Source organism: Puntigrus tetrazona, chromosome 11 (genome assembly GCF_018831695.1).
Source record: "Puntigrus tetrazona isolate hp1 chromosome 11, ASM1883169v1, whole genome shotgun sequence".
Lineage (NCBI taxonomy): Eukaryota > Metazoa > Chordata > Actinopteri > Cypriniformes > Cyprinidae > Puntigrus > Puntigrus tetrazona.
In genome coordinates this window covers 22,022,071-22,044,185 of record NC_056709.1, presented here as the reverse complement: position 1 = coordinate 22,044,185, position 22,115 = coordinate 22,022,071, and the positions used below count along the sequence as shown (strand labels likewise).

The 22,115-nt window shown below is 38.9% G+C and overlaps 3 protein-coding genes across 6 annotated transcripts in view; all 3 read left to right on the top strand.

Annotated features, from left to right (window-relative positions):
- Positions 1-1,833, top strand: part of eif4g3a (eukaryotic translation initiation factor 4 gamma, 3a) — a 40,820-nt gene extending 38,987 nt beyond the window's left edge. For all 4 annotated transcript variants that reach the window (XM_043251313.1, XM_043251312.1, XM_043251311.1 and 1 more), the window contains 4 exons: positions 226-372; positions 458-539; positions 630-776; positions 872-1,833. In XM_043251313.1, the coding sequence (XP_043107248.1) occupies positions 226-372; positions 458-539; positions 630-776; positions 872-1,053 (558 nt within the window). In that variant the 3' untranslated portion in view covers positions 1,054-1,833. The remainder of the gene's footprint in view (positions 1-225; positions 373-457; positions 540-629; positions 777-871) is intronic.
- Positions 1,834-2,515: 682 nt separating this feature from the next.
- Positions 2,516-6,319, top strand: cstf1 (cleavage stimulation factor, 3' pre-RNA, subunit 1). The gene is made up of 6 exons (XM_043252968.1): positions 2,516-2,570; positions 2,885-3,069; positions 3,658-3,935; positions 4,159-4,356; positions 4,443-4,833; positions 5,709-6,319. Exons 2-6 carry the CDS (start codon positions 2,901-2,903, stop codon positions 5,966-5,968), a joined length of 1,296 nt encoding a protein of 431 aa, XP_043108903.1. The 5' UTR covers positions 2,516-2,570; positions 2,885-2,900; the 3' UTR covers positions 5,969-6,319.
- Positions 6,320-8,982: 2,663 nt separating this feature from the next.
- On the top strand, positions 8,983-21,209 carry cass4 (Cas scaffold protein family member 4). The gene is given in 11 exon segments (XM_043251667.1): positions 8,983-9,184; positions 16,224-16,640; positions 17,627-17,698; positions 18,014-18,111; positions 18,179-18,213; positions 18,248-19,530; positions 20,171-20,254; positions 20,343-20,424; positions 20,427-20,672; positions 20,675-20,727; positions 20,730-21,209. Coding segments are annotated over 11 exon segments (2,400 nt in total). The 5' UTR covers positions 8,983-9,178; the 3' UTR covers positions 20,754-21,209.
- Positions 21,210-22,115: the final 906 nt, after the last annotated feature.

Genomic DNA, 22,115 nt, shown 5'->3' with positions numbered 1-22,115 from the left:
TATATATATATATATATATATATATATATTAAAAAAAAAAAAAGCAGTTTTAAATTTTGAATAATATTTAGCATTATTTCAGTTATCACTGTATTCTTTGATCACATAAATGCAGTCTTGTTCTAATAACACAACACTTAGCTAGCAACGTAGCTACTTTAAAGCACCTCCTGGAACTCTAGAGCACTAAATCAACCAGTCGTGTCCTTTTCCTCTTTTTTCCAGAAGTTGGAGTTTACCGTGTCAGACGTACCCCCGGTGTCCCCGTCCACGGCTAAACCCAGCCTCAGTCCCGAGGAGCTCTTTAAACAGTTGGAGCACCTCCTGCTGGAAGACATGGCTAGTGACGAGCAGATCTTCGACTGGGTCGAGGTGAGGCTGACTCTGTGGATCAGTTCTGCAGAGCCAGAATTCAAGCGCACGAGACATTTTCAAGAAATCCGCTTTTTCTTTTCAGGCTAATTTGGATGACTCTCAAATGAATTCCTCTCCGTTTTTGAGAGCTTTAATGACAGCTGTTTGTAAAGCGGCAGTGAAAGGTGAGCAAACCGCTCGCCCTTGAGCCTTTTATTAAACCGCTTCATCTCCATCTTCCATTAACCAATTACTTTGATCTTTTTCCTCTCCAGATGAGAGCGCATCCTGTAGAGTGGACACTGCTATCATCCAGAGACGTCTACCTATATTGCATAAGTACCTTAACTCGGACACGGAGCGGCAGCTGCAAGCACTTTATGCTCTTCAGTCTTTGATTGTCGCCCTGGATCAACCACCCAGTACGTAGCAGATGCGAATAAAGATGCCGAACTTATCTACTGACTTCTAAGTTTGTCATTTTTTTTATCCGCTTGCTTCTTTTTTTTTCCCGCAGATCTGCTCCGAATGTTTTTCGACTGTCTTTACGACGAAGACGTTATTTCGGAGGACGCTTTCTATCAATGGGAAACGAGTAAAGACCCAGCGGAACAGCAGGGAAAAGGCGTAGCGCTGAAGTCGGTCACTGCTTTCTTCACCTGGTTACGCGAGGCGGAGGAGGAGTCTGAGGATAATTGACATGAGCAGGAGGCCGACGCCCAGACACACCCCCTACTGACACAGAAGCGAAAATGCATCCAAACGAAAGGAACTTTGACTTGGAAACGCTGGCCAACTTGAGCTGGAACTCTCTACACAACGGAGGGAACACTAAATACTTGTATCATATATATAGAAAATATTTTTGTTTTAAAGTTTGACTTTTTTTTTTTCTTTTGTTACTTTTAAAAGAAGAGACTTAAGATAGGTTCTGAACTCTTTAATTTATTATTTTTTTAAGAGACTGCAAGTATGGAGTTCTATTTAACATTTGCAGGCAAAAAGAACATTGATAGAAATAACAGAATAAACGTGTATCATAACAATAATATTAATTTTGTTTCAGTGTGTCAGCAGCCTCCCTGGATTCATGTGATTCACTTCAAAATGAATAAAATATTTCCTCAGAAAAAAAAAAAAAAAAACGTAACATTTTTGCCTCAAGGTGGGAGCTGGTCCGAGATGGGCTGATGTTGCTGAAGTTTCAAGCGGTTTTGGGAAACACCAGCCACTGGTTCTTCTGCTTTCGCTCTTGCTCAACAGACTTTCCAGATGACATGGGAAACAGAGTAAAAATGAATATGCATCCTGAATGGAATAAAAATTCGGACATCATCAAATACCTGTATGCATTTAAGGTGAAGTTCTAATGCAAGTCAGAAAATCGCCAGGATTGCTCAGTGTACTTGTAATGAAGAACTACAGAGGAAATGTAAAGCTTGTAAATACATTAAAGAGAAAAATAAGATTTAAAAATGACCCTGATGGTGTGCTCTTTGTGTTTGGAGGGAAACTTACAGGATTCATGCGATTCATCTGGGTTTTTATTTTTTTTTTATTGAATTGTTTGGTTGAATTGTTTCAAACACTGAAAAATTCTTATTAATAAGTATATATAATAAGACGTGTATATGAACATTGTTATATGAAAAGTTTAAGAAACATTTAACCTTAAGCTGTGTTTAAGGTAGCAGAACTAATTTTATACATTTCACATTTCTTCCCCAATTTTGGATATTTTGTAATCCTTGAATACAGATGTAGTATATTAAACAAATCAGCAGATCAAATATATTTAAATATGAAATGTTATTTGGGATATTTTTTTAATTGACCTAATAAAATTGATTAGCAATCATTATTATGTAATGTAAGCTATTTTATTTACATGAAGTTAGAACTTTATTTATACATACACTGTAGATGCAAAAAAAAAAAAAAACAATGTGTCGTTACAAAAAGTATGTATATACAGTATATATATATATATATATATGTTACACACATTATATGTGTGTGTGTGTATATATATATATATATTTATATAGTTTTTTGTCCAAAAATTATTTTTATGAAAATTAATTAGGGACTTTTACTTTAAACCAATGGTGGACTTTTATTGTGAATGGTTTATTCCCACAACTCAACTGTATATGCTTACGTCATGACGTCAGACGCACAAAGCGTGCGCGCGCACCTCGTGAAGTCTTGAACTGGTGAGTCGTTACTTAAATATCAAACTTTTAATGAATGAAGCGCCACGTAAACAGTAATTGTTGCTTACTTTGACCTTTGTTTTAAAACAGACGCAAACCACTTTTAAATGACTCGTCAACATCTATATAACGCACAGATTTGCGCTAACAGTGCTCTAGAATTAACAACAAAGGGGCTGTTTTAAATCTGTTACCTTTCTTGACAACATTTTGGGAATCATAGAGCGTGTTGTCTCAATAGGCAGCTCACTACGTTTCCAAACGCAAAACCACCTGTAGTCTGAGCCTTGCTACGTTGCTTCGTTCACTTGCAGGCATCAAGCAGCAAAGATGTTCCGGCCCAAGCCCACACTGAAGGACAGACAGCATCTTTACAAGCTGATCATCAGCCAGCTGCTGTATGATGGCTACACCACTATCGCCAACAGCCTGATCAGCGAGGTGAAGCCCCAGAGTGTGGTGTCTCCATCAGAGCAGCTCATGCAGCTGGCCAAGATAGGTACGACTCAATCACTTTCACTGTTTATACAGTGCCAGGAAAATTATTAATTGCTAAACAACCATAAAATAAACCAGTGCATGTAAGTACTTTCATCTAATCTTCTCAGTGTAGGAGAAAAAAACTCATTTCGAGAAAAAAGGGCTTTGAAAATAGGTGCTGTAATTGAAATCTATTGACAAAAATATATAAAATGCTATAAAAGAAACACTTAACGGTGTCCTTTAGATGCTTTCTTTCCACTAATCTGAAAAAACACTTCATTAAAAAAAGCCAAAATCTTGCATGAAAAAAGTAATACATTTTATCAATAAATAATTTTAGCAGTAAAATAAAAAGGATCTATAAAAGGGTCTATTTTCAAACAATTAACAACAAAAACGCATCATTTTGCTGTTACACAATTTAGGGATAAATATTGCTCGCCAAAATGAAAAAAAACAATCCAAAATGCTTTGCAATGTGCACAGTTCTTGTTTCTTCAAAGTGAGAAAAAAAAAAGAAGGAAAATTAGGCGACTTCATTGGGCTGAAGAAACGTTTATTGATGAAGCCGGAGAAGGTTTTTTTTAAAAATCTCTTTTCGTAGGAATGGAGAACGATGACAGTGCGGTCCAGTACGCCATTGGCCGCTCGGACACCGTGGCGCCGGGAGTCGGCATCGACCTGGAATTTGACGCAGACGTACAAACCATGTCCCCCGAAGCGTCAGAGTATGAGACCTGCTATGTGACGTCTCACAAGGGTCCGTGCCGCGTGGCCACCTACAGCCGCGATGGGCAGCTCATAGCCACGGGCTCCGCTGACGCCTCCATTAAGATCCTGGACACTGAGCGCATGCTGGCCAAAAGCGCCATGCCTCTCGAGGCGAGTGCATCTGATCTCTTCGCTATAGATCTTATTGTGTACAACTCATCCAGGCATATTATTTATATATGACTTCAAGTGAGTTAAGTGCTCACACCTCTGCATCTTCTGATGCAGATCCAAGTTCCTGCCCTCCTCGTTTGATAATGTTTCATTTGGATGTGCTTCAAAATTCGGAAGAAAGAATATGTTTCACTGTGACTTTAATATCGTGTTGTTTTAGGTGATGATGAACGAAACGGCCCAGCAGAACATGGAGAACCACCCCGTAATCAGAACTCTGTATGATCATGTGGATGAGGTCACGTGCCTCGCTTTTCACCCGACCGAGCAGATCTTAGCCTCCGGCTCTCGCGATTACACCCTCAAACTCTTTGATTATTCAAAGCCGTCTGCAAAAAGAGCCTTCAAGCACATACAGGTATAAAATCAAGCCTCTGAATTAGCTCGAGTCCTTCATTTATTGGAGATGTTCGCATGCAGTGTTTCTCGTTTCGTTTTCTACAGGAAGCTGAAATGTTGCGCTCCATATCCTTCCACCCGTCTGGGGATTTCTTGCTAGTCGGCACGCAGCACCCAACCCTGCGTCTCTATGACGTTAACACGTTCCAGTGTTTCGTGTCCTGCAACCCTCTGGATCAGCACACGGACACCATCTGCGGGGTCTGTTACAATCCCAGCGCTAACAGCTACGTCACCTGCAGCAAAGACGGCAGCATCAAGCTGTGGGACGGCGTGTCGAACCGCTGCGTGACCACGTTCGACAAAGCCCACGACGGCGCTGAGGTCTGCTCGGCCGTTTTCTCCAAGAACTCCAAGTACATTCTCTCCAGCGGGAAGGATTCTGTCGCCAAGCTCTGGGAGATCTCCACAGGCCGGACTTTGGTCAAGTACACAGGTGAGATACTGAATTATGGGTAGGTTTAGATTATACATCATGCAGGCTAGATGATTCAGTTCTGTCTGAGAAAGACGTTTCAATTCGTTTTCGTCTTTGTTATGATGATTCCAGTTTAATTCACAAGAAAACAACTGAGTCGGTCAGTTCTTTATATTGAATCAAAAACACAGCACAACCTTCCGATCCTGGACAAATGACTCTTATGAACTGATTCTTTTTAAGACCTTACTGTTTATGCCATGTTTTTCACTTTTATAGTTAATCTAAAACGTATACCAAACTGACCAAACAGTGATTTGCTTGTTAATTGACTAAAAAACACCCGTTAAGTACAAATTACTTATACTATAATAACCGATTTATTCAAAAACATATCCTAATAAGTGTAGCCCAGTTCACAAGAGCATTACTATAATTACATTTTTGTCCCCCAGTGAACTAATGCAACCCAATTTCAGAAACGAATGACTCCCGTGAATCTGTTTTTTTGATAACTAGTCTATAAAAACCAGTTACCCGTTTAAATCCATCTGAAACGCGCTTCATAATTCACTTTATTAATTGTGAGAGAATTGATATTAAGCAGAATAGACTGAAATATACTGAAATGAATCAGAATCGAACCGGATCTGAATCTGAAACGAAAATAAACCAGCAAAAAAAACTATGTTAACAGCATCTATGACTGGAGTAATGAATTTTTATAGTAGGCCTATGCATTATGATGGCTTTTTTGCATCAAAAAAGTGCTGATAGTTAATATATTTAGTGAATACCGCGTCTGTCATCTTCACACCACCTGTCCAGCGCTTTCCACTGCGGTTCACAGACTCTGCTGCAAGCTCACCCTCGTTGTGTTTCCTGTTACACAGGTGCGGGTCTCAGTGGGAGACAAACGCACCGCACTCAGGGTGTTTTCAACCACACGGAGGACTATGTGCTGCTGCCGGACGAGCGAACCATCAGCTTGTGCTGCTGGGATTCACGCACGGCGGAGAGGAAAAACCTGCTCTCGTTGGGCCACAATAACATTGTGCGCTGTATCGTACACTCGCCCACCAACCCCGGCTTCATGACCTGCAGTGACGACTTCAGAGCGCGCTTCTGGTATCGCCGCACCACCACTGACTGAGACGTTTGGGTGCTTTTTTTGTATCAGCAGGTCTCAAACATGGATGCACATGCAAAAAAAAAATTGTACGTCCATTTTTTAAAAGCTTCAGAGACTGCAGTACCGTTGTATTACATTTGGGTGGTGCTGTTTCACGAATGATCCGAGATCCATTCCTTTTCAAATTTTAATAGCTATCAGCTGTTGCATTGATATTAGCAGCTAGAGACAGAAGCTAGAGACTTTTTTTTTTTGTGTATCTAACAAGTAGATGAGTACTGCTCTGTCATGGAAAGTACTTAGAATGCTTTCTTTTCGGTTTCGATTTGTGTACTGCGCCCCGTTTTATATTAAAAGACTGGGAGAATTGTTTCTTGTGCCATTCAGTTTTTTTTTTTTTTGTAGTTACACGTCTGAAGTGTTTCTGAATACGTCATTGAGCTGTGCCACTTCCTGTTGATTACATTTTGAACAAAGTCCTGACCCCCAAGCAATTTTGTGGTATAACAAAATATAATCATGTTTTGAAATCATTCAACCGTGAGAGACTTCTGAGAGTAAAGAAGAATGTGTCTTACGCTCAGCGAGGCTGCAATTGTTTGATTAAACATTTTATTAAAAAACTTCTTACTTTTTTCAATTTAGTGCATTGTTTCCCAATTAAAGTATTTAATAAAAGAAAGAAATGAACCTGTTACCAATCTTTTGAGCAGTTTTATGTAACTGAAGGGTAAGCGAGAGCCCTATTTAGGACTAAGCTATAGTTATTAGTGAGGGGTTTTTTTTTGCATTGTGGTGGTATGGCTTATCAAAATAATCGACAATATTTCCTTCCACAAATATTTTTAAAACGTTTATTTGCTGTCCTTCGTTTAGTCTGTTGAAAACCATCTATCGGTTTTTAGGGATTGTAATTGTAGTACAGATGGTTCTCAGCAACTTCATGTCTAAATTCAGAGTGACTTTTTTTTTTTTTTTCTTCATTTGTGGTTATTGGTTGAAGCAATGCTCTCAGAGACAGAGTCGTATTAGAAGGAAACGGTGACCACGACCAGCACTGCCACATAAAGATGAAATGGCACATTAGTCATTTACAGACACTGCAACCAACCACCGTTTGCAAAGCTGTTCTGTAGAATAGCCTTGAGAATCAGACATGTGACCCAGCAACATCCTCATATGTTAATATTTGTGGTGGACAGTCGCTCAAAACCCGGCCTGCAATTGTTACAAACTGCAATGCAAACAGCATTACAGTCTTTCTTCAGTGAAGCCGAACGTTAAAGTAACGATGAGTATGTAACACCTAAAAATAGGGATTTTCCCTTTGAGCAAGAATTGCTTTACGGAGCAGTCTTTTTCGAGGCTGAATTGCCTAATGTCCGTCTAAATATTTGACGCAGGTTAATTCCTCATACGGTTTCGAGATCCTCCTTTTCTTGCACTGGTCAGGCTCTTAATAGCGCTAGTACAAAGCCGCATTCACGGCGTTTGTGGCTAGCTTGTTTTCAGCGCTGTATCAGATCTGTATTTATTCCTTTGGGTTTAGGGAAGGTCAAACGAGCACACTGGCTTCACAGAAAATTTATACACGTAATAGGTGCAACAAGCAATTACTGACTTGTAATGTTTGTCCACAGTATCCGCAGCTTCTACCAGACCACAACTGGAAATTATAGAGCAATATACATATATCATTATATATTTATTGACTGACAAAATGATTTGTGAAACACGTGATGGAGTCCTGTTTTGAACTAAACGATTGGCAAAATTCAAAATATCACTGCGCCTGCTGCAGCCTTGCTACGGCAGCAAAGTTTCTTGATTATCACGCGGGAATGAGAGTATAGTTCCTAGTCATGTCAGCCTAGAAATTTCGTTTTCGGTCAGGCTTAGTACGCGATGTAACTACAGAAGAGTCCAGTCCAAAGAGTCCAAATAGGAAAAATAGGAAACTCTTTGATCATTTGGTCATTTTTAAACGTGATGCTTCCGGTCTAATCCGATTCAATGATCTATGCTAAGCTATGAATGGGTTCAACTTTTGAACTCTGGGGGAGTTTTTTTCCAAAAAAGTGTTCCTTAGAAATGCATGTAACTTAAATGCCGCGTTTCAGAGCGTTGCCTTCATGCTTTAGACTGCATCAGCGACTTTTACCATGGCTGTTGTTTACTAAACATTATGCCTCATGCGAATATGCAGCCATTTCTCACAGTTTCTCATTTCTAAACGGTTCATATGCATGTAGGAAATATTCCAAAACCTATAAGCCAGATCATTATTTAATGTTTTGCTGTTGAAGTGCGTTTGATTTTAATTGGTTTGAATTTCCTAAAAATCATTTATATTAATAATAAAAAAAACATGGTTGTGGTTTGCGCGGTGCAAGTATTTAAAAGTAGTTTTTGTCATATTTTATTTTACTTAGTGTTGCTTTTAAGTATTCAGATGAATTAATTGAGTGCTTTAACATCAAAAATGAAAGATGGTAGTTTAACAGTTATTATATAAGTTGTATTTTATTATTTGCATCTAACATCTGTTTATTAAGGTCTTTCCATGAACTAATCAAACCTACACAGAACTGTGACCCATTTTTGGGTCCTGACCCACTAGTTGAGAACTGCTGTTGTATATCATTGGCGTCCGACCCCCACCTGCCCTTTACAGGGGCTCTATCTGTTGTCCTGACGACAAAGTCTGTCCACCGGAAAAATCTGGCCCTTTGAAACAGTAAATCAGCTCGTTTGAGCGTGCGAAAAATTAAAATAGATTTTTAAAACAAGTAGTGGAAGTAACGTAATAATACTGAGAGGCATTTTAGAAAAAGAATCTACAATCACTCTGACCAACTTCTGCTTTTTAAAATCAGACTCAAGCTATATTCTCTCATAGCTTCATGGACGTGGGAGGAGGTGCGACAGCAGTTGTTAGAGGCGATTCGGATTGGCTGACATTCATGAGAGCAAGACACATGTCATGAGTGAATGCTGCACTCCCCGCCCCTTATTGTGAAGTGTCTGGACTCAGGGTTTATTTGGGCAATGTGTGTGTGTGTGTGTGTCCGTGAGCGTGTGACAGAGAGCAACAAGAAGATCGGAGAACATTGAAATTTAGCAAACAGAAATACAGGCAGATTCACAGATGCTTTGCTGTATCTGTCAATTCTACGCTGGCTTTTGAATGGGATTTATGAACTGACTGAACATAGGATTCGTATCTCAGAGATGGAGGTCAGTATCGTTTACTTCTAAATAAATTTAACATCTTCAGAAACAACACATCGCTTCTTTAGGTGCATCTTCAGACCCTGAATGAAGTAAATTAAGTGATTGAAAAAGGAACCCGTTTTCTTGTACGATTCTTACAGCCAACTGCAGGGATTTTACCGTTCAGACGTAGTGTCAGCTCTAACCCCTGCCCTCAATGCCCGAGCCTCGTATAGACCCCTGAATTCGCAGAAGGTGCTTTGTAACGTGATACCGCTAACCCTGAGAGTGAAAGGAAGAGAATGGCACTTTATGGCTGTCGTTAACGTGCTCTCTTCTTTTGATCGAGTCGGACTGGAGAGGTTACAGGAAACTTTGTACTATTATAGATGGATATTAGCACTTTCACTATTCAAGTCCCGTCTCTGTGAGAGTAAATATTTTTATGGTCGTCTGATGCTGTTAGTAAAGACCTCATTCAACTGCCGAGCTTTATTTGTCGCTACTGACCATTGCTGTGGTTTGCGCTTTTGCAATGATGTTTCCAAAGCCAATCGGATCGGATATTGACCATCGCATGTGACAAACATTGATACATTTGCCTATTTGACATGTTGAGAGTGTCAAGTGAGTCTAGTTTGAAAAATTTTGCCCATTTCTACATCCAGCTGGTCAGGACAGGAATTGATTTTAAGTCTACATGACTGATCTACTGTATTTACTTTGATCTGCTTTCACATATTGCTGTGGTTTGTACACCTGTGGATCAACAAATGGTGAAATATAAGCCTCAACACTCATAACGGCATCGTAATTAGTCAGCGTAGGATTCGGGGTTTTTGACGATGGGTAAAGATTCTTCAATCATTTGTTGAGCAGCATCTCTTTGAAAAATATTTTGCGACGTGTCTTTACTTTGAATCAACTGAATGGATCTTTGCAGAATTTTCCAAAAGGAAAGACCTTACTGACCCTGAAAGTTTGAATATTAGTGTGTACGTGAATTTAAGGACGTTAGGACTTTGGGTTATTTCCGTGACCTTTATTTGAATCATCTGTGATGTGGAGTGACATACAATACTAATGAAATCACACCTACAGACTGGCCTGATTCCTTTCACCCACACTCCCAACAAGACATAAAAAAGAAGTGTGTAGTGAACATATCTTTGGCGAACTTTTATTTTTTAGTTCCTTTTATCAAAGGTCATTCTTAATAGTCAGTTAATGGAAAGTGCAAATTTTCCAACTCCCCTAAAGTTAAACAATTGGGTTCGACCATTTTCGAACCCATTCAGGTCATGGAGCGCTTTTAGCTGCAGTTTAGCATAGATCACTGAATCTGATTAGACCAGAAGCATCTCGCTCGAAAATTTTACACAGCTTCTGAAAAGCATGTTTTAGGAACTGTGTAATTAAGCTACTGCTAAAAGTGTTCCCTAGACCTGGACATCGGCTGAATAGATTCAGAACTTAACTGTTTAACTCTAGAGAAAATTGGCCTATTTTAATTAATTAATTGCTTTAATTGAATGCCTGTTCCTCTGAAAGTTAATACGTTATTAGGTTACATTTTATATCTCACTATATTTATTACATGTTAAATATAGAAGCGTTTAAAATATATGTCTGTGTCTACATTTAACTAAATTTATCTAAGATAACTAAAACTTACCCGATGAATTGGGGGGGTGGGGATTTACAAACACTGTCAAAATGTCTTGACGATGTTAAAAGTAAAAAGTAAAAGCAGAAGACAAGAAGGGTCAGGAAATCAGCTTATCAGCTTCTAGATAAAACCAGGAAAAGAAAAGCTTTGCAGAACAGATCATTGTGACTTTATTTGCCGTATATCATATTCATCTTGCATAATCTGCTGTGTGTCTTTACGTTCAGTCGACTAATCGTTGCATTGCATAGATGCACAACATTTCCTGTGATGCATCCATTTCAAAACACTCAAATCTCCAAAAAGGAGAACTTGTAGCTAGTGGTGGGATGATTGCACTTACCCATATTGCTTATCTAAAGATCAGTCAGTCATTATTATCTCCTATATCCTCCCTGGAAAAGTTTATAGAAATAAACAGATCCATGAGAATTGATGGGTCCCAGGAAGTAAACTCTGAGAAACAAGAGGTTTGTGTATGATATCATCGTTGTTGTTACACAGGAAATACCAAAGAGGTTTAAATTGGAAAGTTTATATATAATGATTGGGTGTTAGTGATCGCTAACCTAGTTCTTAACATGACCTAAACAGCAAAGACCAATATGCCAATTAATATACCATAAATGTGAATATATATTCACATTTAATGTGTGTGTGTGTATATATATATATATATATATATATATATATATATATATACAACCTTTTAAGTTCAACCAAAAATGAAAATATGCTAAAAATGTACATAAGCAGATGTAGTTTCTTTATCAGAATAGATTTGGAAAAATTCTACATTATAATGTTTGTCCACCATTGCATCGTGAATGGGTGCCGTCAGTATGAGAGTTCAAACAGCTGATGAAAATATCACAGTAATCCACACATCATCACATCACATTAAGAAACATGTGTTTCGCATATTGGTCAGAAAGTCCCTTGCTGTCACTTCTTGAATTTAATAAGCTGAACCAGACCTGATGGCTATATATGTTTTTTTTCCTCATTTATGCCTTCTATATTGCTTGAAAAATGAAAACATAAAGTTAACTTCTGTCTAATGCATAGAAGTGTGTGGGATAAAGTTGTCACTTCTAAACAAGTCTTTAAACTATGAGATGAGCTTGGAAAGCAAGTGGAATGTTTCTTGGGTACACTATTTGCATGAAGCACATCTCAGACGGTCTACATCGGTGCATACTCACGCACTCACTCAGTGTGGGAAAGTCTAATAGATCATCTTAACAAGGCAGCTTCCTGTCCCTATGAAGAGAGATGCTCATTGCCTGAGCCAGTGACCCTGTGAGCATGCTATAAATATTTATGCCAAAGCAATACTCTCACTCCAAAAATATTCATCCTTTGGAAATATGGACCATTTGGTCTCATCAACAGCTTCTCTGCCGTCTCAAATATGTGTGCAATTTTTTAAAGGAGTAGTTTACTTACTATCTTTAGTGGGAAAAAATGGAAATTGTGAAAAAAATGCAGTATAAGAGTGGTTTGGTCAATACGGTGGAAGTCAGTGAGGTAGTTTTGGCTTTCATTGTATGGATGAAAACGGTTAAAACATTCTTTGAAATATCGGCAGTTGTGTTTTGCAAAGGAAAGCAATGTCTCTCATGGGTTCGTGTATATTGCATTAGAAAGTTCTAATGAAAAAATCTGACGTCTGTGTTTTTCTCATTTTTTTTCATAACAGGCCTTTTTTACTAGAATCCTGTGCTGAGGAGTGCTGACACTGGAGTTTTGCACTTTCACCCTTAGGTTGAGGGGTTAAGTGAATGGGAAGCTCTTTCACACACTAAATACATATTTTTGGAAGTATGAACACATTCTAACTGTAAAAGCTTACACTTATGAATTACTTCCAACACTTTACAGCTACACCAGTTTATAGGAATAGCCTATACGTAGTTCCCTGAAGTAAACAAATTAGAATTTTTTATTAAAGAGGTCTGATAGTGCTTCGCTAAAATATATAAAGATATATTGTTGTGCGATAAATTCAATATTGATGATATGCTGCGCATCTAGATATTATCACTATGTGAAGGCACAGTATGGCATATCACGATTTTTATGCCGTATATGCATGCAGAGAGAGAGAGACATGAAGGAGAGAGACAGCTGCTACTTGAGAGCTGAGGCCAGCTGTCCTGGTCTGATCTGCACAAGCAGGCGTGTGCTGGAATCCCAGCTGAATTTGACCTCCTTTCTCACTGTACACACGCGCATACTCCAAACGCAAACTTAGAAATGTACACACTCAGCAGTCTTCCCTTTTAAGACACGTGTGTGGTTGTACAGGCCAGCGGTAAATTCACTACAGTCGCACCGTTTCAGCACACGGTATTTGAGCACAAAATGCTGCTGGTTTAGCAATAGTGAATGATGTTCAAACCTTTTTTTTCTTTGCAGGAGGAAAGCATCACAAAGCAGAATTGCAGAAATAATGCTTTTCTTAAAAGGTCTCCCTGTGTTTCATTGGCTGGGGAAAACAGATAGTCTTGCCCCAATATATATATATATATATATGTAAAACTATATGTTTTTCTGTTGTAGTTAGCATTGTGCTATACATAACTGACATGGCACTTCATGCACAACCACAAAAAATACATATCTTCTCATTTTGGATGTTAGCAAAACCATGCTCTCGTTTGCAGCACACACAAAGCATGCCGGGACTGGCCCTGGTGTGTTTTGTTCTACGTGGATCAGTGTAGGAGGAGGGCCTGCGGTTTGTTGTGGTCTGCGTGCATTAACCAGTGCCTACGTCGCAATCGACTGCCTGGCTTGCAAGCGGAACAGGTGCTCAGTATGTCAGCCATGCGGACTGAATAGAGGCTTTGTCACAGAGGATCCGTCCGTGAGCCATTTAAGGCAGCGCTTGCATCCGTCTCTTATCAGCGGGAGTGGAGCTTTGAGGAAGGAAGGCTGGCGTGATGGGGGAGAGGATATGGGAGGGGAAGAGCATCAGCTACTGCACACACGTGCATACACAAGTACACACATGTAAATTACATTGAAGAGGTGGTAATAGTGTTTTTCAGCAGAGAGCGCCCCAATTTAGTAATTATATTTAGGTTTTGGTGGGTTTTGAGTCAGTCACAACCCACTTAATTTTTAAAGGATACGTGTGTGTGTGACCCTATACCACAAAACCAGTCATACGTGTTTTGACCGGTAATAAAAATGTTTTTGAAACTGAGACGCATACATCACCTGGAAGCTGAATAAATAAGATTTCCACTGATGTATGTGTTTGTTAGGACAACATTTAGCTGAGACACAACTATTTTAAAGTCTGGAATCTGAGGCTCTAAATATTAATAACGATATATTAATAATTAGTAAAGTAATTCACTCGCAGAAATAAAGGTACAAAAGCTGTCTCTGGCGCGGTACCTTCTCAAAAGGTACATGTTCGTACCTAAAGACTTCATTTTGCTACCTTAAAGGTACATGTAAGTACTTAAAGTGTACATATCTGAACCTAATAGGTACAAAAGTGTACCTTTTGAAAAGGTGCTGCCCCAGTGACAGCTATTGTACCTTTATTTCTGAGAGTGTTTTGTATAGGACATAATTAATATATGTACCTTGAAGTAAACAGACAGTATGCTAATAACAGGCATGTAGATAATAATCAGTATTAGTCCGTAAAATAAAGCGTTACCGTGATATATATGTGTGTAGATTATAAAATACTATACATATATTATGTATTAAATATGAATATATATATATATATATATATATATATATATATATATATATATATATATATATATACTCTGTTAGTTGATTTGGAGATGATTTAGACAGAATTAAAAATCTAATAATACATGTTTTACAACTAACTTTATCAAAACATACGTTCATACATAGTGCCCAAATTATATATTAACTTATATTTGCTTATTCACACACAGCATAGTAGACATTACTAATTCATAATATGTGGAAAGATTGAGTGTTTTGGCCAATATTGTATAATCAGAATTTGTATATTTAATGAAATATAACAAAACGCTCATAAGCTTTGACAGTTTTATTGGTTTTGCTTTGCTTTATGTCATGTTAAGTGACTGATGAATAGATTTCTGATCGTAACAGTTCATGCTCGTGAAAGGTATTAGATCTATTATGCTCGACTTCTGTTTAATTTTAAGCATGTGCGCTGTTGCCGCTGAGGAATTTGTGAGCACATGGGACGGGTTTAAATGGACGTGTGCACATACTAGAAGCGTGTGTACGTGTGTGTGGGGTAATGTGTGCTGAGTGAGAAGCTCTCCAGATGTCGCCCGCATCAAATCTCTTGTTTACCGCATAATTTGCAGGTGCAGGTGTTTGTCCGAGGGCCCATTTATAAATAACCGTACAGACAATTGAAGTTCCTAAGCACCAAAATCCAGAACAACTGTTGAATTCACAAACAAACAGAGTTCTGCTAAAAATTGATTTGAATGGATTCATTGTTCGCAATCTTTCCCACTGTTAAACAGTCTAGACCAGAATTTTCAAGAGAATACAGTTGCAGGAAGGTAGCATTGAGGAAGCATTGATCATCCATTCACCTGTTTTTGGACATTCACATTCTATGTTGTAATATTACAAAAACGTGCAATAATAAACACATTCAAACATGCAAAAACACACACTTGTAGTCTTGGGGTTGGTACGATTTTTTTAATTATTTATTTATTTTTTTAAATGATGCACACCAAAGTTTGTTAAATTAAAAATATGGCAACAACGTTAATATTGTAGAATATTGTTATGATTTAAATTAACTGTGTGCTATTTTAATATATTATAAGTTTCCTGTAATGGCAAAGCTGAATGTTCAGCTGTCATTACTCCAGTCTAAAGTGTCGCATGATCCTTCACAAATGCTTATTTGGTGTTACGATTAAAGCTTTATCCTTTGGTGAAATGCTTGTTATGCATCCATGCTGATTAAAAACAGTTTTTTTATACAAAAATATACCCCAAACGTTTGTATAGACAGAACAAAACCACATTAACCAAGCATATATCACGATAATGACAGTATCATATCTTTAAATAATACAAAGAAAAGAAAGTCTTCTTGCTCAGACTAGTAAAAAACAAAACATTTTAACGCCTGAACAAAGTCTCAGAGGACATGTAGGGAACAAGGTCACAGGGATTCTTTTAGCAGGGCTACGAAGTTGTGCCTAGTTACGCAAAGGCCCATTATCCATGACACACAAGGCCATTGTTTGTTCAAATCCAATTCCAAGACGCCACTGCCGTCCATGGTGGTCCTTCATTGTGTGTCATTGTCATTACGTGTCTCCTCCTAACCAGTTAGCTGTCTTTAGAGACCCTTCTCTCACATCTTCTGTCTTCTGTTTCCTTCAGAAGCTGTTTGCCAGAGCTCTTTATGACAACATAGCCGAAACTGAAGATGAGCTGGCTTTTCACAAGGGTGACATCATCGTGGTTCTGGAGAAGAACGTGGCGGAGAGCATCGGCTGGTGGAAGTGTGCTCTTCATGGGCGTCAGGGCCTGGCACCGGCGAACCGCCTGGCTCCGCTTTCCCCAGCAGAGGCTGAGAAACTTTGCGTGAACAAACAGATACAAACAGGTACAGAGAGGGACTGCTTGACCAACCACTCCAATCAGAACATCTATCAAACCCCAAAAGCTAGAAGGACACCAGCGATACCGATTTATGAAGAGATGAGTACGATATATAACGTGCCACTTCAAGCCGCCTCTTCACCAGATAAGCACAAGGCACAAAAGGATCTAAGAGAAACCGGGTCTCCTCAAGTCGTAAGTCTCTCACTAGCACAACTGCACATTTTCTATAAGTATCTACGTTTTTATGCACCTATAATAATCAGATTGATGCTTCAGTCAGACTGAGGTGCCTTCATGTAAAGACCTAAATAAATCCAAGCTTGATCTGAATTCATTTCAGCTGGATTGAAACAGGTGGTGTAGATTAACTCATGCAGGAAAAAATTATCATTATTCAGATTTAAAAATACCTTGCATATAATGTATAGTGCTGTGCTGCACATTTTAAATATATGTGAATAAAATTGCAGTGTTAGTGCTCATATAAACAGAACTTTCAGAACTTTGGATTTTTCTCCCAGCCAATGAATGACAAAAATCATTGACACTAAATAGTTACATTAAATATAAAATATCGAGTGATTAACTAAATATTCCATGAAATCTCAATAGCCAGTCAATAGCCTGAGTGTGTGAATTATTTTGTAGACTATTTGTTGAACTGAGGCTAACAATAAGCAATGTCTCAGAAACTCCTACTGGCAAAGAGTTCACAGATGGGGACCAGGGGCCTCTCTCTGCGGGGACAGGTATGTAGCACAGGGGCTTTATGAGCTTGTAAAAGAGTAGCAAAGACAGAATTCAGACACCACTAACTGCAACCAGAAGATCTATGGCTGGGGACTCCACAAAAGAGAGAGAGAGAGAGAGAGAGAGAGAGACAAAGTAAGAGAGACAGGCAAGTGTCTAAGCAAGTTACTGTGTAATAAGTGAAGTAGTTGGGTTCACATGTTGCCCATTTCCCCTCCTGCTTCAGGGAGAAATGTTTACCTTAGCAGCTTATGTGCAGCATGGCTTCAATTAGAAAACTGGGTTAATTGGGCAGGCAGGACACAGCAATGTGTACAACACTTTAAAGGATCCTGGCTCGCTTTAAGACGGCCATGTGTTGTCATCTCCATAGAGTATTTTTTGCTTGTTTAGTTCAGTGCTTATACTTACACCTTTTCTCTTTTCAGGGTTTAACTGCCAGACATGGTGCCGAAATATATGATGTCCCAAGCCTGGTGAGAAAACCCTCGTTGTTCACAGTAAGTCATCTTGAGTTTTTTTTTTTTTTTTTTTTTTTTTTTTTTTGGAGGTGGGCCACCTAGAGGTCTGCAAGAGGGCCTGCAAAAAACTGAGAGACAAAAAGAGGTATAAAAAGAAACAGCATAAAAAAAATAAAATAAAGGAAGACATAATTTTGGGGGGATCACTGAAAAGTTGAAAAACTCTTGCACTCTAGTAATTTTTGATTGTTCAGATAAAAGACGAAGATCGTGTGAGTGTCACCTTAAGAAATAATGTGTGAAATGATATTGATCAAACTAAGCATCATAAATTGTGTAACTTGTCTTTTAAAGCCATCTATGCTGCAGCCTTTGGAAACGTCAAACACAGAATTTCATAATAGATATGAACAGCTACAAAGTATGAGATGTCCGACTGCAACCAAGAAAAAGTAAGCATGGTAATTCCTGTAAAGCAACTCATATCATTAAAACTTCACTAATGGATCTCTGATTTAGGACAGAAACCGAATCAATTATATTTTTGAATTATTGTGTGAAATATGCAATTTATTTACTTCTTTCTAGGTTGCCAAATTACCCCGACGACTTCCCAAGACCCCAATTATGACATCCCAGTGCCCTCCATCAGTGAGGAAACTCAAAAGCCTCTTTGTGGTTATAGTACCATGCCGAAGCCCTGTAAGTCTGAATGGATTTATGACGTGCCTGTTTTCCCACAAAAACAAGGATGTGATACTTGTTACTATGGCACCATGCCACCCAAAACTATGAATTCAAACAAGCCCCTTTATGACACTTTGCCAAATCACAAGTGGCCTGAAAAGGCCAGGCACAGCCCCATTCAGCCCCTCTATGACATCCCTAAACCGAGCAATGCAGTGGTGCAGTCTTGTACAGATATTGGGGATGCAACAACTTCATGCATCTATGATGTCCCACCCGGTCTTAAACAAAGAGAGAGCACTGTAGTGTTACATAGAAAGCCAAGGCTTCCAGAAACAGACTCTAAAAAGAACCGTGAATCTCTTGAGTACAGTGATAAACCTGGACCCATGCACGACCAACTTCATCATTGGCCCTCAAGGGGCAGAACGATGTCCAGGCAGCCTGGGACAATTAGAAGGGATGACGAGGACAACAAAAACCACCAGAGGAGCTCAACGCTGTCCACCTCCTCCACAGCTTCCAGTTCTTCCAGGAGCTCATGCGACTCCTTCATGTTGAGTTCTCCTGAACCTGAGCCCTTGCGTGAGGTCACACTTTCACAGGAAGAAGCCAGCAACAGGTTGCTTGAGCTGCAAGAAGCAGTGTGCCAAACTGTGCCCAAGCTTATGCTGTTTGTCAGCAGCCAGTGGAGAACCAAAGAACATCTGAGTCAGCACCTTCATGAGATCCACATGGCCACCAAAGATGTGACTGACTCTGTCACCTGCTTCTTAAACTTCGCCTTGGATGTCAGAGGTAACGCTCAACGGCTGACAGACTTTAACCTGCAGACCAGGCTTCTGAAGCAGCTCTCTATGCTCGTTGAGGACTCGGGCTTGATCCTTCAGCAGGCTGCAGGGACTCTGCAAGATCTGGGCTGGCTCCTGGACACGCTAGCTCAGGATGAAGGCCAGTCGCAGACGCCTGACCACCTAGAGCGCTTTGTTATGGTGGCTCGAACCGTACCAGAGGATGTGAAGAGGCTGGTATCCATCCTGAATGCAAATGGAAAGCTTCTTTTCAGAGTCCCGGCTAAGGAAACAGTGGTGGACAACATAGACCATTATGAGAGGAGAAGTCACAGTAAAAGTGAACCGATGGTAGACTCAGGAATAGATGAAAGTGACTATGTACAACTTCAGGTAGGCAAATCACACCATAATTCTTTTTGTGTTATGATGTATTAATGATAATGACAGATATTAAATGTTCATGGTTTACAGATGAAGATCTGCACACCTGTTCTCCAAAAATACAAAACATTAATAATGAACTATCGAATAGATGATGTTTCGAGCATTCATCTAAATGTGAAAATATAAGCAAGTGACATGCATGATAAAATATTATTGTTTTAATTTCTTATATCTTTAGTGATAAATGATATGGCACTGATATATTTTGTATCCCTGCATGTACAAGCATTGATTAATATTATCTGTATACACAACCATTCAAAAGGTTGGGATTGGTATGACCTTTTATTTTTAAATAAAGTTCTTATGCTCACCCAGGCTGCATTTCTTAGATCTATTAACAGTAATATTGAAAAATGGTACAATTTAAAATAATGTTTCAATATTTTTCTATATTTTTAAATATCCCTGTGCAATGCATAGCTGAATTTTAATCAGCCATTTCAGCCAGTTTTCACATGATGCTTCAGAAATCATTCTTATCATTCTAGTTTGCTGCTTAAGAAATATTACTTTCGATTATCGTTTAAGAAATAATAATACTGTTTGCCTAAAAATCTTAACCAACACTATTGCTTTTCAACAGACAAAGACAGAGTTCAACCAACAGCCAAAGCCAGCAAAAAGCAGTTTTAAATCAAAGAAGAATGGCGATACCTTGAAAAAACAGGTAAAAACTTGTGACCCTTTCAGTGCAGGTGACTGTATTGCATTAAAATTTCTTAACTGTTTTATTACTCATTGTGTATCTTCAAAAGGTTTCCAAATCGCAGTCCGTTAACCCCTGCAGTCCACTCCAGACCTCCAGGAAGCCTTCCATCTCTGACCACTGCCGGCTGTATTTGGAGCTATTCAGAAGGCCATCAGCGTGTTTATAAGTAGCCTGGATGATGGCCAGCCCCCCGAAAAGTTCATCTCCCACAGCAAGCTGGTCATCATGGTGGGCCAAAGACTTGTGAACGCTCTGTGTAGCGAAGCTAAAAATCGAGAGGCCAGCAGGGAAATGTTATCTATGAGCAATCAGCTGTGTGCCCACCTCAAGCAACTGGCCATGGTGACCAAGAAGGCAGCTATGAACTTCCCAGACAAACTGCTCTCCAGGAGGTGCAGGACATTGCCAAAGAGTTGGCTCAAAGGCACAACACTTCAGAATGTCACTGGACGTCTGAGCAGCAGTTTGCCATCTGTCTGCCCAGTTTATCGTGTGGAGGTGGTCTCTTGAAGATAACATGGTATTTGTGAAATATCTCAATTTGTGTGATTTGTATGCGAGTCTAAACCAGCCACCCTTAAAACAAGCTCCTATTTTTGTTAGTCTGGATGAGGAGGCACTGTTAAAAGTAACAAAGAGACATCTTATAATTATGACCTCAGATAATGACATTGATGTGTTTACATGCACAACGGTATGCTGATGTATAAACAGCAGTTAAGGTGTTTACATATAGATATTAAAGAGGTGTTGCGATCAGGTTTTGCGGTCACAGTAGTACCATATAAAAGAACATTGTTTGAAGTGTTTGCATGGATTTGTGTCGTTGTTGGGTTATTAATCAATATTACTGTATCATTGTGCATGTAAACACATAAAGCCAACGCAGAAAACGTGCTAGTTGCTGCGAAGATGTTAAGCGACAGTTCGCCCAAAAATGAAAATTCTGTTATGTTATGATATGATAGGACATCATTTTTTAAAAACAGTAATACAGTATCGGTCTTAAACATGATCTGGGAATCTATTAGTCTTATTCTTTGCGGTGTTCTCATTCTGCCAAACCTCAGACTTTAAACGACTTAAGCAAAAATTGCACTTTTATGATGCCCAACACTGTATACATATTTTTTGATCATAATAAATAAACAAGATGTATGTAGATTACTATATTATGTTTCTGAAGATTCAGTGTTTGCGCAAAATGTAAATATGTCCTCTATACAACTGAAGTTACTTTTTTTTGTATCATTTGTCAGTGTTCTAGTTTTCAATATTCACACGCTGTAAGAACGTAGTATCCTGTTTTTTCACTTATTATTATGTCTGTGAAAAAGTTTCTTCTAGACACAAATAAAATGTTACTTAGCAACATTTTCTGACAGTTTGTGTCTTATGTGATAGCCTAGCTGCTGAAGGCATAGTTAAAAAAAACCCTGCCTGTCTTCTGTGGAACACAAAAGAACATATAATAATATAAGGATGTGTTGGTTACCGCTGATTTCCATTGTACAGATGGAAAAAACCCCACATGCACTTCCCAAAATATATTTACGTTCCACAGAGAAAAAGGTCAGAGACTTGTAGAGACATCAAGGTGAACTTTTTTTTAAAGTCGTCTAGCTGTTTTACATTAAAGGGTTCAAATATTACATATGTTAATGAATGTGCAAAATTGTCTGCTAATGAAATATGTCTGGTTTTTAATGTCAAATATAAATAACGAACTGGCGCCCTCTATGGACCGAAACTTAAAAACTATTTGCGCTCAACCAGACCCTCAACCAACAGCCAGACTCCAACTATTTAAAACGTGAAT

Excerpts from the sequence above, each read along its gene's own strand:
- cstf1 (XM_043252968.1), top strand. The coding sequence starts at position 2,901 with ATGTTCCGGCCCAAGCCCACACTGAAGGACAGACAGCATCTTTACAAG. Across the intron at positions 3,936-4,158 it reads AAAGCGCCATGCCTCTCGAG|GTGATGATGAACGAAACGGC; the intron begins GCGAGTGCATCT and ends GTGTTGTTTTAG. Across the intron at positions 4,834-5,708 it reads GACTTTGGTCAAGTACACAG|GTGCGGGTCTCAGTGGGAGA; the intron begins GTGAGATACTGA and ends CCTGTTACACAG.